The sequence below is a fragment of the Lonchura striata genome, chromosome 2 (genome assembly GCF_050655825.1).
Source record: "Lonchura striata isolate lonStrDom1 chromosome 2, ASM5065582v1, whole genome shotgun sequence".
In the NCBI taxonomy this organism is placed as follows: Eukaryota; Metazoa; Chordata; class Aves; order Passeriformes; family Estrildidae; genus Lonchura; species Lonchura striata.
The window spans coordinates 104,059,848-104,075,939 of record NC_140704.1 but is presented as its reverse complement, the minus strand read 5'-3'; the positions used below and the strand labels follow the sequence as shown (position 1 = coordinate 104,075,939).

Here is a 16,092-nt window from a genome sequence, read left to right as displayed (position 1 = left end):
TTACCAGTCTCTATACTGAATCCCCAGTCTTGCCAAAGCGATTATTTTATGTCATGTGTTAATGCTTGTCAGAAACTGAAGACTAAACATCTGCAATTCAATTGTATGAGTAAAGGAGAAGCATTAATGCCAATATATTAATTTGTGCTTTCTTTGTAATCTTTAAACTGCACTCATCAGAAACCAGCTTCTCATTTTAGACACTGGGTTGGGGAATGATGTATATAGGTCAGTCTTTGGCTCAGAAACTTCCTTTATCTGTCCTGGAAAACAAAGAGTTTGCAACAGGAAGGCAATTGGCCTCAGCAGCAGTTCTGTACTGAGTGGTTATACCCACACAACAGCCATGCTCAGAAGTCTGGTCTGTTGAATTAATTATTTTCAAAGTAGTTTAAGGACAATCAGATTGTAATTTTGAAGGTGCTCCACATCTGCTGTCTGTACTGAATTACTTCTCTCTGCTGGTAACAGGGCTGCTTGGTTAATACTCCACTTACACAAAAGCATTCTATTGACACATAATTTGAACTCATTCTGCTCTTCTAGGAATTCTCAAAGGATATTTATTTACAGTCCACAATCACTGTCCTCCAGCTTAACTGTTGTGTTTGGATTGAGACCTTAGACCTTGCAGTATCAAGCTAAACGTCAACAACAGTTTAATAAATCCAGACAGTGGGGATAGCCTGTAACCAGGAGAGAGGCCCTGCTGTGTGCTGTGGATATATATAGAAGGATATGTCTTTCTAATATTTTTAAACCCCTGGCTCTTCATAGTGCTAGCTTGATAGGTGACTGCAAGCAAGCCCACTCCTCTCAGCCTCTTTCCCCTCATGGCTTTTTGACTTTGACTGGCTCTTTGAATTAGGGCATCTTTTTATTTGAGGCTGGTCCATGGGTTTTACAAACATGAAAGGCATGGGCAGCAGCGGGTCTGCCTCCATGGTCAGTGCCAGCATGTCCTGGGGGCCTGTGCTGTGTGTGGGGGAGAGCTGTGCTGCTGTGAGCTGAGCTGAGCTGAGCCAGCCACAGCCTGCTGGGAGAGGGGCATGGAGCCTCCCCAGTGCTGCAGCCCATCTCTGCTTTCAGGAGCTCCAAGGCTCTGGCCAAGTGTGGGCCAGAGGGTGAACTCACTTTTCTTGTTCACATAAACACACTGGTCTCATTCAGTGCTTTGGGGATGCCACCATAATCCAAAGAAGTAAGTCGGAACAGGAGGAGTCTTGGCCATGATGGTGAAGCCAGGAACATCGTGGGAATTGAGGAACACGGTGCTAATGGTGCTTCCTAACAGGGCAGAGACACTGTGGGACCGCGCTGCTCCTACGCAGCAGGGACAGCCCTAAGTTCCCGCTGCTGGCTCCGGTGGGGAGCAGGATGAGGAAGCCATCTGGCAGTGCTCATCAGCCAAAAAGGCTGCCTCAGTGGCTGGGCTGGGGCAGGCATAGGGGCTCAGAGCGGCCAGGGGGGTTGATAGGCACGGGGCTCAGGGGCAGCAGGGGGGTTCACTGGCAGGCACAGGGCTTCGGAGGAGGGCAGAGCTGGAGCTGGGAGTTCTGCCAAAAAACACACATGCGGCTGGAGCCCGGTGTTCTTCTTTCCCCTCCTTCTTTAGGTTTTATTTTTACACAGGTTACAGGCATTGCTCCTTCTGATGGTTACGGTTTTACAGTATAGCTCCAGGATGCGACTCCCTAATGCTTCAGGCACAGGCGCACACACACGGCTGCCCGTGGAACTTCGGCTAAGGCAGCCGGGGCCGGGAGGATCCCTGGCTGTCTGTGGCTGTCGGTGTGACGCCGGGAGCACACCCGGCGGCGGGCGCCCTTCGGAGCCGGGAGCGCGGCCGGCCCCGCGCGGGCCCGTCCCGGCGGGCGGGGCGGGGCGGGGCGCGGGCACGTGCGCGGGGGCGGCGCGGGCGCGGCGCAGGCGCGGGCGGGCCGGGGCAGGCGGCGGAGCCGGGGCGCCCCGAGCGCGCCGCGCCGGGCCGGGCTTAAAGAGCGGCGGCGGCGCGGGTCAGGTACGGACCTTCCTGCATCCCTCCTTCCCTCCCTGGCTGCGCCTCCCCGCGGGGCTCGCCCAGCAGCGGGGCAGCGCCTTTCCATTATTTTTGTTCTCGCCGGTCGACTGTTTTTTAATTTTTTTTTTCTTTTTGTTGTTGTTGTGGTTTGGGTTTTTTGATTTTTGATTTTTTTTTTTCCCCCACTCGTTTCGCCCCGGGCGCGGAGCCCGGCGGGACCCTGGTGTCCGTGCGTGCGCGCACACGCGCGGCCGGGGCACGGCGGGGCGGGAGCGGCCGGTGCCGGCCGTGCCCGCCCGCTCCGGCGGCGGCGGCTGCGGGGCGGCAGCCGCGCTCCGAGCGCCGGGAGAGGCGCGGGCGGGAGGCTCCCTGGCAGCCGCCCTGACCGCGTCCCCTCTCTGGATGGAGCCCGGGGCTGCCGGGGATGCGGTGCCCGCCGCGGGGGCTGGCGGAGCGGCTTGAGCCCCCCGCCCGGCGGAGGCGAGCATGTCCAGTGAGCGGCTTAACAAGACAGCGGTGAAGGATGCGCGGTTAAAAGACCTGTTGTTGGAAAGAGGTACCGGCGCGGCCGCAGGGGCAGGGACCGCGGGATGCGGCCCCGGGCACCGCAGAGCCCGGCGCGCCGGCGGAGCTGCGGGGGGAGGTTCGGGGTGACGGTCTGGTGTGATTGCTGGTAGGGTTGTAAATTATGTCTCTCTCTTCGAGCTCTTCTGAGAAGGTAATTTGATGCAGCGTGTTGCCTTTTCCGTGTTGGGCGTTTACCCTGAAACGTGTTTTAGGGTTTTTTTTTTTGGTTTTAGGGGTTTTTTGCCATGGGGAATTTTCATTAGAAATGTTTCTTGCGCATAAAGAAACGGATGTGTGTGTGTGACAGGGTCAGGGCAGTAAAACCAGAGCATTTCTCTTCCTGAAGGTTTGCCCGGTTTGTCGCCCAGTTGATTTATAGGAAGAGTGGGGAGGAGGCGATGCCTGTGTGGAAGGCGGTGGCCCTTCGCGCCTGGCAGGTGTTGGGCAGGGGACGTGATGGGGGTCGGGGTGACCCAGTGCCTGTCAGCAGCCGCTAGGAACTATTTAAATGGCCTTGATCAGTGCCAGCAAATACAGGCTGCTGCTGCTGCAATCCGCCTGTGCTTTTTACTGCTAATAACCTAATGAGCAGCAGGCGCGTCACTCGGGAGGAAGAAGAGATTTAAAATTATCTTTCTTTCCCGATGCTTTCCGTTGAGGAAATCCTCTTGAACATCAGTAATGTGTTCTGTTGCAGTTTGGTGTTTACAATGTAAACTGAATGTGGGACATCCCATGTGCTCAGAGCCGTGTGCTGTGGTTTTTATTTTCTTTATTGTATGGCCATGTTTTAATCAAACATTTTCAAATTATTCCCTCCCACGGGAAGTGCTCACAGACCAAGTCACTCATCTCTAAGGGAGGGTACTGTCCCTCGTCCCTGAAATGCAGGGGTCTCGATAAATTTAGAAGACTCTGTCCTTGGCAGATAGAGAAGTAACATGTCATTCTAGTGATCTGTGCATTCTAGGAAAGCCTAAATAATCATTGGTTGTTTTGCATGCTGCCCTTTAGCAACAGTCTCTCAATTTCCAGTCTAATGTGTGTCATGGACCCAAAAAACGTTTTGATAGAGAGACCCTTTAGTATTTCAGTAGCCACAGAATGTGAATTGCAGAAGTTGTTAACTGTGTAAAGTCTGTGCTCTGTGTTCCTGAGCCAAGAAAAACTGACTTTTAACTTAACTGTGGTTTGGGTGGGTTTATTTTTAAATTAATTTTGTTCTTCCTGCTTTTTGATCTTTTGGTGCTGGCATTGTTAGCTTCCAGTGACGCAAGAAAGGGGAAAAAGAAAGATTGCTGCCCTGAGTGTGGGGTTGATAGCAAAAGCAGAGCACATAGCAATAACTAACAAAATTCTTTGGTAACCTTGGTGGTCTTAATGATGAGTGGAAAGTACTTAACAGCAAAGAGTGATAAAGTGATAGACATATTTTTGCCCTTTACTCTTTCCTTAGCCTTACGATTGCAGACCCTCAGCACTTTGGTGCTGTGGCTGTGCCTGCACCTTGGCACCAGCCCCCACTAGATACCAGCACACTTGCAGCTCCTGTATCTGATGTTTTGTTTGCAAGAGATCTCAGAATAACGTAACAGCCGCGGTTCTCCTTTAGGTCCACTGCAGGTTCACCTTAGATTTTATTTTTGAATGGCATTTTTCTACCTCAGTTTCACAGTTGTGTTGTGTCTGCACAAGTGTTCTGCTGTCACACAGAAAGCTGAGCATGACTACAAATTAGAGATGGGGGGAAAGGGGCTTGTTTTCTGATATTTGTTCTGTCCTTTCATTTTCTTATGGCATCTCTCTTTCCCTATTAATTTTTTTAAAACAGAAGTTTAGTATTGGTTCTCCAAAGTTCATGTTTTTGCATCCAAAAAGTGCTGCCCTTTTTGAAAAGTACTAAAACTGAGCAACTTTAGCTGCTTCTTTGCTTTTTCTACCAGCCTAGCAACCAAAGACCTCCTCCCATTAACTGGAGTTGTCTTTCAAGATGAGCGCATCCCCTGTGAGCAATGCAGTTTCCATAGAAATATCATCAACTAGGTAACTGCAAAGGGCAATTTTTCCCCTTACATTGCTCATCCTTGCTGCTCCAGTATAGCCAAAAGGGTGCAAGAGTGACTCATTTCTAAATATACTTAATATTTGTGGTATAGGCAGGGCTTCAGATAAGAGGATGGGTTCTGACGGAGTTCATTGTAATTGTATCTCTTGCAACAACCAGGGCCCTAATTTCATTTTTAACTGTGGTGGAACATAGCTTGTTTTAGAGTACCAGAGCTCTTTTTAGTTTTTTACCTGACTGGGAAAGGCCTAGAAAAGTTACTAGTTGGAGAGAAGGTGGTAATTGAAAAAGACACTGCATGTAGATTCAATAGACTTAAGGTTTTCCACTCTAGTTAAATAGTTTTATGCTTTTTACTTGATAAAAAAATTAAGGGTAGTGTACTAAATAATCAGGGTCCTGATTCCTCTCAGGCTTTGAAGCTTATGGAACCCTCAGGACTCTGTTGGTATTACAGATGGCTATTAAAATAGAATGGGGTTTGTGTGTATGAGATTTCTTTGTTTTTTTTTGGTTCAGTGAAATTGTTTTGTCCAAAAAGGCTCATCTGTGGAAGAGTTTATTTCCTGTGGAGGCTGCAGAGAAGGATCACCAAGAAGCTTCTTAGTTTTGACCTACAGCCACTGATTCTGATCAATTTGCTCTGGCAAAAATTAAATAGTTTTCATACTTTTTTAGAACAGTTTTTGTCATGAAACTATGCAGAATGGACAGCAAGAGTATCTCAAGCCAGATCTATCTCAGAGAAATATTGAGGGTCTTTTCAGGTTGTTGCTTTGATGGTTAACCTTCTTTGTGTTGATGACACATTTTCCTCTTTTTTTTCTTTGTTTTAGCTGAACTGGAGTTTGTTCAAATCATCATTATAATCGTGGTTATAACTGTTATGGTGGTAGTGATCATCTGCTTGTTGAACCATTACAAACTCTCAACACGCTCCTTTATCAACCGACAGAGCCAAAGCAGAAGACAGGAAGAAACTCTGCAGACGGTGAGTGGGAGCCCCTTGCCCCAAACTCCTTTTCCTTGGGCTGTATGGGCCTGCAGCAAACCCTCCCACAGAGCTCTGGTATAGGCAACTGCTGGAAAAACTTCTAATATCACTTTTAATACTCCCTATAGTTAGATCTTTTGCCAAAGTTGTATTTGTCAGTAGAAAACAAACTTGGAATGCAAATTTAAGATACACTGTCTTCAATTATTTTTAGACCCTGCTATGTTTTATGTAGCCTATATTCATTTTGCATTTGGAGGCTTAGATGGGACATTGTGTTTGCTGCTGCTGTAATTTGAGAAGGGAGTGTAAAAGGGGAATGAATGGAGATTAGCTGGGGTACAAAGATTTGAAATACACGTTGTTATGACTTTCCATATATTGTTTGATATCCTGGGGTTTTATTGTTTTATTGCTGTTACTGTTTTGTGACGCTGCCATGGCTGCTTGCTGGATCAAAACCATCGTCCCAGTAAGGACCCAGGAAAATGTAATGTTTGTTTCATTAAAACAGCAAGAAGAGGCTAGAAAAAGGGTCTCTCCAAGGACCTGGCATGCTTAAGATGTACTGTTACACAGTCAAAGGCTTAAGAGGGAATCTCAGTTAGTACTTGTTATAAGAGTGTGTGTAGTCAACCCAACAGTAATTGAGCACCTAATATGCTTTGTGAGCCAGGAGTTTGCTGGGTGGGATGCTCTTCTCCCTTGTGAGGGTTAACCACAGTGTGTCCCTGACCTTGGGATATCCCCCACAAGCGGCACAGTGCCCTGTGGTGTTGCAGGGAGGTCCTTCCTTCTGATGTGCTTTTCCCACAGAGGTGCCCTTGGCCTCTTTGCTGACAGCAGTGACCAAGGGGCCATTTATGAAGTCATCTTTTGATGCATTGAATTCCTGTAACAGTGCTGAGTTCACAGCTTCCCTTTGCTGTCAAAAAAAAGTCAGTTTGTAACTGAGAGATGTGATCATAATGGTTTACACCAGTTCTGACACCACAGTCTCACCTTTTTATCCATTCCAGTCTTATGTTTCTTCCCTCTTTGTGCTCCCTAGGGAGCTGCTGAGGTAGTTGTGAGAGGCTTCAGGGGACTGCTCTGGCTGAGCACTAATTGCTGGCTTTTTGTTTTTGCACTTCTTGTTAGGGTTAGATTTCGGCAGGGGAGGCAGCATTGACAGGGAAGGAGGCAGAGATGCCACAGTGGCTGCTGTGGAGCTGCCTCCCTGACAACTCTGGCAATTGGCAGCTCCCTCCCCAAAGTCAGCTGCACAATGTGACAATGCAGGGTTCCCAAAGCTCTCTCTTAGTACATCACCTGTGCCATTTTACTGGGGTGAATTGCTCTTTCCTTGGAGGCTGCAAGGGGAGGACAGGAGCTGCCTCCTCAAGGAGAGGCTGCCTCATTGCCTGGCACTTCGGTAGTGTACAGATGCTTAGCTCTAATTTGGAAACTGGAACTTGTCAAATCTTAACCTCGTGGACTTGAGGACTGGAAAAATTGACTAGATTAATTTAAATGTTGCTTTGAAATGGACACTGTAATTCAAGAACCACAATTCTGTCTGAAAAGTGTTAGCTATAATTGCTAGATGCCTAAAATGAAATAGTTTGAGATAAATGAAATGCATTTTCATCTTCACAAATCTTTTTAAATTGTAGTAAGCTGTCAAATGCATGAAATAACCCATTATTTCCTTTGTATGGCTCATTACTATTGTCTGTTATCAGACAGAGCCAGTAATTTTTTTTTTTTTTTTTTTTTTTTTTTTTTCTTTTCCTTCCTGGGCACAAGGAAGAAAACTTCACCTTCTTGTGTAGAATAATATGCAGTTTGGCAGCTGGGACTTGGGAGCTGATTTAGTACCTAGAACTGGTCTTAAGTAATTTTTAAAACATCAACTCAGTTTCAGAGTTTTAAAAATGATTTTTTAAAACACTGACTCAGTTTTAGTTTGATGCCACCATTATAAGTAACAATAATCACAGCCAAGTGAGCACTTCATGGGAATTGATGAGGGGATGGAAAGAACCAGTTACTGATTCTTCTGAAACCCTTTGGTATAGGTTTATCATCACTATTACTCATCTGAATTTCTGATAAGCTGCAGCTCTTCTTAGAAGAAAGTCATACTTGTGGGGAATGGGGATTTAGAGGTCTCTGAGTTCAGATGTCAAAAACTTTGAATTTTCTTTTGTCTCGGGTGTTAGAAGGAAATTCTGATAGAAACTGGCTGTGCAGTGCAAAAATTAAAAGCAATGTGCAGAGAATGAGGGTCAGAAAACTAAAGTAAATGCTCTGTGGTGAGAAACTTCAAAAGACCAGTCTGTTCTCACTGTCCACAGTGGAATGGCTTGCACAAGATAATAGTGTGAGTGGTGAGATGCAGGTTATATACTTCTAAATTCATTTGTTTTTTCCAGGCACACATCTTATTCTGTGTGTACATGCTATCCAAGTGGATTTTCTTGCAAGGGAATATTTTTTAATGGTATATAGACTCTGAAAACAGATAAAAATGTTTTAAACCACTAATATCTGAAGAAAATATTATTGTGATTTAAGTCTTTTTTTGGTAGAGAAGTAGTGAATGGAAATAGAGGAAATTCAGACGTGTTTATTGAAAGAAAATGGTAAAGCAAATTATTTGACTTTTGGCTAGTTCTGAAGTGAACATCCTTTCATGTAACTGAGGTAGCAGAGGTGTATCAAAATGTAGAATCCAGCCTTTCCTGTTCAGATGGGGCTTTTTTTTTTTTTTTTTTTTTTTGGTCCTTTATTATCTTCAGTTTTCTTTTTCTTTAAGCCTGTCCTATTTCTAGATAATTATGCCTTCCATCAACTAAGTGGTGGCTGAACTGCACAGGTTTCTGGGCTCATAAAGACCAGCTATTGAACAAATGATCTCTCTTACTCTGGTTCTTCTACAGAGTGTAATAGAAGTGAGCAGCTAAATTATCTACTGCCTTTATTGCCAGCCTCAGACCTGTAAAACTCATGGGTTAGGCATCAGAAGTATTGAAATGAAAGATGTTAGTAGATTTCTTTTTTGGCTTGAACTTCTTCATGGCTACACAAACAAACAAAAAAACACCTGAACAAACATCCTCAAATAAAATAAAAATGAAAGAGGATGATAATGAGAAAGTCAGAAATTAGAATATTAAAAAAGATGAAATCACTGCAATCACAAGTGTTAATGTTTGAAGGGCAGAAAAAGGACCAGTCATGGGAAAAAAAGGCTGCTCTTTGGCAAGTGCGCGCTACATGTTGTTGTTCCATGCCTGTTCTGTAAATACAGTTTTCTGTTCATCTTTATGTTTTTTCTTTATTTTTCTTTTCATTCCTCTGAGTGTTATCTTCCAGTCTTTCCCCTGGTCTTTGGTATTTTATTACCTTGGTTTTTGGGCCAAGGCCTTAAGCAGATCACAGCCAAGGGCAGGACAAACATTGAGTGCTCTGGAGCAGTGGGTGCTTCTGCTGCAGTGCTCAGGATGCTGCCTGCCCTCTCCAAGTGAGGCTGTTAAGCATTTCCGCCCTGTTTTAACATTAACAGAAGAAATTTGGCGTCCTAATTATGAGAGGTGGAAAGATGCTGAGCAGTAACCATGTTGGCATGAGCGGTAGCCTGGAGTGAGCCTGCAAGGTGCTGAACAGTGTCTGTATCACAAGGGGAAAAATATTGAATGTTTCCTGCTGCTGGCTTATCCATCAGCAGTGTTGGGCTTCACAGCTGGGAGCAAGCCAAGGGTTGCAGAGCACCTGAGAGGGATGCAAAAGCCGTAGGGTGTGGAGTACACCAGGAGCTTGCCCAGGGGCTGCTTCACTTTGAAACAATGGAACCTCCTGTGTGTGAGCAACTGCTGCTAGTGGCAGTGCTGGGGAATTCTGGGGCAGAGCCAAGTGGCAGCCCTGAAAGGGCACATCTGTGCAGAGGGTATGTGTGTCTGATAGCCCAGGGGAGGTCTGTGTTCCAGCATTGCTGGCTGTGCCTTTGTTGACCTTGTATTGGGGGGTACCACTATTGCAGGTGACCAAAAGTGTCCTGCTGGACTGTAGGTAGCTGCAGCTGAGCTGCTGCTGGTTCGCTCTGCTGTTTGCTGGGACAAAACAAATACAAGTCTTGCTTCCCAATGACTAACTCTTAATGTCATCACCGGTGATTTCCATGGGGACATTGAGGGGAAAGAGATTAACTGACTTACAGAGAGTTACTTAATGAGCTTCTTGTGTTCCTAATTTCATTCCTTTTCCCTATCCTGGTGTCTTTGCATTGTCTTCTTTTATAAAGCAGATGTTGAATGAGTGCTGAACACTTGTACTGCCCCAGGCCTACTCCTGGCAGCAAATCCCTGCATCCATCACATAAGATGCTCACCCTGACTAGCCCCTGCCTCCCAGCATGGAGGGCAGCATTGCTGCTCAGGCTGGTCAACTTGCATTAAAACCTGCATTGGGAATGCCAGTCTTGGATGCCAAGCTCCAGGAGCACAGATGTGAAAAATACTCCTTTCTGCCCTGTACCAGCTATTTCAGAATAAGAGGGGAATGTCAGGAGGGTGACAGAAAATACTCAATAATATTGACAGCTCAGGGATTTGTCAGTAATTTCAAATGTTAGTCTTTCCTGCTGGTATTTTAAATTATTTCCTACTGGCATTGGTATTATTCTGTCTGTTCCCTGCTGGTGTCCCTGGGCCACTCATTCTCATTTTCTTACTTTCATGTGCAAAAGAAAGAAAATACCACTGGGAACAAGAACCCAGTCTACAGCCAGGAGAGAGTGTGAGTGCTGTAGACCACCCTACTTTGCCAAATCTTTTTTGTTTGTACCAGTCATCATTTGGCAAGGGCTGGATGTGCACTGTATTCTCCTGCTGTCTCCTTGAGGGACATGGGCTTGCCTCTTCTCAGGGAGTGCTGCCAAGAGGGATAGCAAGCTCGGTTGCTGCTCTTTGAAGTCTCCCACAGTTAAAGTCATTACACATTTAATAAGGGCAGGATTGTCCAGGAAATCTGCAGGTAGGACTAGAAGCAAGGAGGCTGGCTTTGGGTGGTACCTGACTCTGTGTCACCTAGGGTAACTTGCTTCATCTCCAACCAAAGAAGGAAGGCTAGTAGTACTTACTCCCTTCAGTTGAATGAAATGAAGATTACTTAAAGTGATGAAGTGCTGTTAAGTTGGGGAAATAAAAGTTTTAAAGCATTAAGTAACAGGAATTGCAGTAAGTGTAGGGAGGCAGACTGAGAGATTTGGCACTCTGCAATTCTCTAGTACTTCTCCTTGGTACCGTGCACTGCTCTGTTAGACAGCCTCACTTTTCCTGCCCTTGAGGAATTGTTTTTAAAGGAACAAGCAATCCTGCTGGAATACTCATTATTCTGTTGGGGACAACACAATAGTTTGTTTTGCTTGTGTTTGTTGCTATCTTCAAAGCTGTGGTGGTCTGTATCACCCAGGAAGATACCAGGAAGAATGAGCCCCTGTGCCTTCCTGGAGCCTTTTCAACAAGCCACTGCTTTAATGTGGTGTAATGTACCACCTAGGGCCAAAATCAGAAACTACACTGCTGTCTGGAACATTTCACTTGCAAAAGAAATGTGTGTATTTGTGTGTGTGTATGTTTTTGTATAAAAATAAAATTGAAATCTGTGTTTTAGAAAAAATCTGTTAATCTGTGTTAATAGGAAAAGAGGGACCTTCTTAATAATTGTAATGCATTTTAGAAAGTGCAAAACTTACTTTTGTTTCTCAGAAAACATAATTTCAGGCAGAGTTCTATTTTGCAGAAACTTAATAGTGGAGAAAGCCTGTAAATCTCCTTAACAGTCAGCAAAAAAAGAAAAGTTTGGATTATATGGGATTACCACGGTTTAACCCCAGCTGGCAACTAAGCACCACACAGCTACTTGCTCCCAGCAGGCTGGAGTAAAGAATTGGGAGAGTAAAAGTGAGCACTTGTGGGCTGAGATCAAGACAGGTTCATAGGGAGAGCAAAACAAGGAGTTTATTCCCCACTGCCCAGGGACAGGCATGTGTCCATCCATTTCCAGGGCATCAGTGCTCCATGGTGTGTAACAGTGACTTGTGAAGACAAATGCTGTTGCACCCAAAGTCCCCTTTCCATTCTTCCCCTGGCTCTGCGTACTGATCGTGATGCCATACGCTCTGGAATGTCCCTTTGGTCAGTGGGGTCAGCTGTCTGGGCTGTGTCCCCTCCCAGCTCCTTGTGCACCCCCAGCCTCCTTGCTGGTGGGCTGAGGTGAGGAGCAGAAAAGGCCCTGACTATGTCTGAACACCATTCAGTAATAATGAAAATATCCCTGGGTTATCAATACTCTATTCCTCACAAATCCAAGACAGGGCCCTGTGTTTGCTACTATGAAGGAAGTTAACTTTAAGCCAGCTATAACAAGCACAGGGATCCTTTTGCTTTATTGTAGTTTGAGGAGAACTTTTTGTTGAGTGTAAATTTTTACCTATAATTTCTCCTGAGTTAAAAATCGTTCTTCTGGTAAATGTTGTTCCTGCTGGCTCAGCTGACTGATGCTCAGTTGAGGCAGTTGGATTTTACTGTGTCCTCCAGTGTTTAAAAATGTCCTCAAAAAGTCATATTCTTACACTGTTTAATTCTAGAGGCTCTAAAGCTTTGTAAAATATGAAATAGCAAATTATCCTAGGCTTATGGATATTGAGTTAAATAATCATCACCATGAGATAATTAAGTAATCACTCAGCTGGATTTATTAAGTGATGCTGCTATTTCAAAACCTAATCACAAAGTTAATTTCTGTAAATTACGGTGAAACCCAAAAATGGCAATGGTCAGAAAAAGACATAGGTGGATCCCTAAGATTTTTCTTGCTTGGTGTTATTGATAGGTGCTAGGATTTTCATTCCAAAGCCCAACAATGTTAAAAATGAATACACTATAGGGAATGAATGCATAAGCTTTCTGTCCTTGTTCCTTTTAAGTATTGAAGCTCATGCCTGAAGTCTCTTGAACAAGGAGCACATTTAGGTGGCCTAGCTATTGACAGTCTATAAGAAGCAGATAAATGAGGTACTGCCCTCATCAAAATGTGGGTAAATTGCATTTGCTCAGCTTTAGCCTTGTTTGCACATACCTGATAACTATTTGTACAAATCCCTAATATAGGTACAAATGGTGTCAGTTCTCATCTGATTTTTGCTGATATGAGTACAGGGGAAGCATTTTAGCTTTCAAAGGAAGGTCTGTAAGCAGAGGGACAAGCAGAGAGCAAGAACTAACAGTTTCTCTCAGTATAAGTCACCCCAGGTTGGTCAGGGTGGTCCCAGCATATTATTTCCTAAATCTGCATCTCGGGGTGGAGGGGTGGAGTCATGGGGATATTTTTCTTCTGCAGCACTTCCATCTCATCTCCACATCTTCCACATGTTTCCATCACCCTAAGATCAGTGGAGTTGGTGGGCACCAACTCTAGCATTAGGTGGTATCTACTTAATGCTGGGAAAAGGGAGTTTCCCTTAAATGAAGAGAAAGGTAGGTAGTAAGTCTCCTGTGGTCGATGCAGTGATTTCAGGAGTGCAGAAATTCTGTGTTGGATCTGTTAGTCTGACCTCGGTGAGGAGAGAATTCTGTGCTGTGTCACTGGACCAACTATAATAAGGTTGGTCTACACGTGTGTGAGCCTGGTATTTTCCAAGTGTGGGCATGCTGAGCACATGTTACCCAGCCATCTGCTTGGGGAGTTCTTCTGGCTCCTGGGATAGAGATCTTGCTGGGGGTTAGCTCTGCCAAATTATTTATTCAGTCTGCTGCTCTCTCTGGGGGAAAGTGTAGGGAAGGGAGGAGCTACAGGTGAACTGTGGGACATACTGTCACAGGAACGACAGTGCTACATATCCTTGCATTCTAAGGATCTCACAGCCTCAGGGTTCAGCTGCATCCCAAGCTGTTTGCCTTCTCAAGTAGTTATCCCAGAGTGGAGAGAGCTTTGGGGCCCTTGGTCTCATCTTGGTGTGACTATCCCAGTGCCCTGGTTACATTCAGTGGGGTCCCTGTAGCAGCTGCAGTGCTCCAGGCAGGACCTTGAGCAGGCCTGATGCCCGAGTCCTTCTGGGATTCAGGCATCAGCAGTGGAGGCAACAGGAAACTCCTCTCTTCTAACAAGTTATTTCTGTTAGGCATGGCTGGTAGCAGATCTGGGAGTCTTGGCTCAGTGAGCACGTCCTGTTCCATCTCCGTTCAAGGAATTTTTCTCCATATGCTGCACCATCTCTCTCAGCTCATCTTACCCTCTTGCCTTTGGGGAGATGGGCCCTAGGATGGAAGTCATTTCCACATCCTCATCAGCAGCTCCTTTTCATAAGGGAGTATAAGTAATATGAGTGGTGGAGGTAGATTTTATTTCTTTCTTGGTGTGTTGGTTTTTCCTTTTTTACTCTCTTCTGAGCCTGTAACTCAGGAGCAGTTAATTGAGAACTTTAGCTTTGACTAATGTGTTTTGCAAATAGTTGCAATGGATTTGGAGCCCGTTGGGTCAACTGCTGAGCACCTGATTGCCTTTAATTGTGCAAACATACCCTGAGATATTTCAAAATGAGGGCACCTGGGTGCTGAAGGAATGGAAAGGAATGCATGCACAAGTGTGTATACACATGTATGTGTATACTTGCACAGTTACAATTTCTTCAACTGATAGAACCGCATCTAGGCACTGAAATAAGTGAATCTGCATAAGATCTGTCTTTCATGTCTTTGCAAAGGGGAATACTTGGGGAAGTTGTAAATAATTGCAATTGTCAGCCTCTCTCTATTTTTGGTCTTTAAAGCTACAGAAGAGAAGTGTACTAGCTTTGCTATTCAGAGCATTTTCCTTAGCAGCTGAATCCTGTGGGAGAGTCCTCTTAGAGCAGCTTTTCCCTGCAGTGGACTCTCCTGACAAGATCACAGAAGGCATTTGGTCTCTGAGTGTCATGGTGAACATATAGTTTGGTCTATTTTTACTTCTGAAATATGTTGAAAGATGCTATGGTGAGAAGAAGCAGTACAGTAAGATTTGGAAGCAGTCTATACATGGTAATGCTTTTGGGGACAGTATGCAGTTTCCTTCCATTTTCTGAAATTTCTTATGTATGTAAAACCTGAATTAGCATCAAGAAAATAGTAATGACTATTGATTTTCTCTTTGTGTACCAAAATTGAAGTTCTGTGCTTTATAGCTGCTCTGATATGTCCTTTTCAACTTTAGAATTTTCCAATAAAATAAATTCATTGTGGGAGTTACTGCTACTCTAAACAATTGAGAAGGAAAATAATAATATACCTTCAGCTATTTTGCCTTATTGACATTCTGTTTTTCACCCCTGTATTCTGCCCTGAGTGCTGGTATGATGTCAGAACAGCATTTCAAGGCATGAGAGAGAAAGTATTTTGACCTGAGAAGGTGTTTGGAGAAGTGCTTGAAAAAGTGGCTGAAACCTCAGCTGCTTTAACTACTGTTTATGGTGGGAATTGGGCAACCGACAGTTTTGACCAAATTATCCCTGGGTTTCGTATGTCTGTCACTTCACTGAGATTACAGACACCAGGTTTTGTTGTGAACTGTTTTGCCTGTGCAGTGTAATCAGGATCCTGGCTGGCAGACCTTTGTCAGACCTGCCACCCTTGCTGGTTCAGGAGGTGGCAGGTACCTGCTCAGCACACAGGTGCTGAGATGTCTCCTGTCATCTCCATGTCTTGCCACACTCTCTCAGCCACCACCAGCTTGCTGCATCCTTATGGCCTGTGGGGCTGGGTGCTGTGGATGTCATCTTGGCACTTGCAAAATGGATCAAGCTTGACTTGCTTGGGAGCAGAGCTGCTCTTTGCTCATGTTTTGGAAAGAAAGGGGTGGGATGTTGCTTGTTTAGCTCCTGGAGACAGCCAGTCCTTAGAAGATGACTGCTGGTAAGAGCTGTGATGATGAGGTAGAATGGTGATGTGATCTATTAATTTTTCTTTTTTTGTTGTTTTCTTCCACATTTCAGGAGGGGTGCTTGTGGCCTTCAGAAAGCTCGGTTTCACGCCAGGGTGCTTCAGAGGTACTGACAGATTTCTGACTATCTTCACTGCTCTCTTTTTCTTCCTGTAATGTATATTTGGTTCCTTTCAAAAACATGCATCTATTTTTTTTTAAAGAAAGCTTTTTCAGTGTAGTTCACACCATCATCTAAGCCCGCCTTAACACACATTTCATAAATTCCTGAGACCTTTTCATAAAAGAATGAAATTCTGCCTACCTGACACCTCATCTCCATCAGCAACTCCCTGTGTCATAGTAGGCATTCACAAGTAAGTGATGGAGGTGTGTCTCTTTCCCACAGCGACTCAGTAATTTGAGTATTCACTGGAAGCTGGGAGACCTGTTCCTCTTGTCTGTGAACCTTTCTTGGATTTACAACAATGTATCCTATCACCAGTGTCT

General features: G+C 44.9%; 1 protein-coding gene across 4 annotated transcripts in view; it reads left to right on the top strand.

Moving 5' to 3' along the window:
- Positions 1–16,092, top strand: part of LDLRAD4 (low density lipoprotein receptor class A domain containing 4) — a 281,046-nt gene that overhangs the window by 253,445 nt on the left and 11,509 nt on the right. For 2 of the 4 annotated variants that reach the window (XM_077784472.2, XM_085573717.1), the window contains 2 exons: positions 5,489–5,643; positions 15,656–15,709. In XM_077784472.2, coding sequence (XP_077640598.2) covers positions 5,489–5,643; positions 15,656–15,709 — 209 coding nt within the window. Of the gene's footprint in view, positions 1–1,954; positions 2,577–5,488; positions 5,644–15,655; positions 15,710–16,092 lie in introns of those variants that run through there. The other 2 variants (XM_021527806.3, XM_021527805.4) reach the window with 2 other exon arrangements.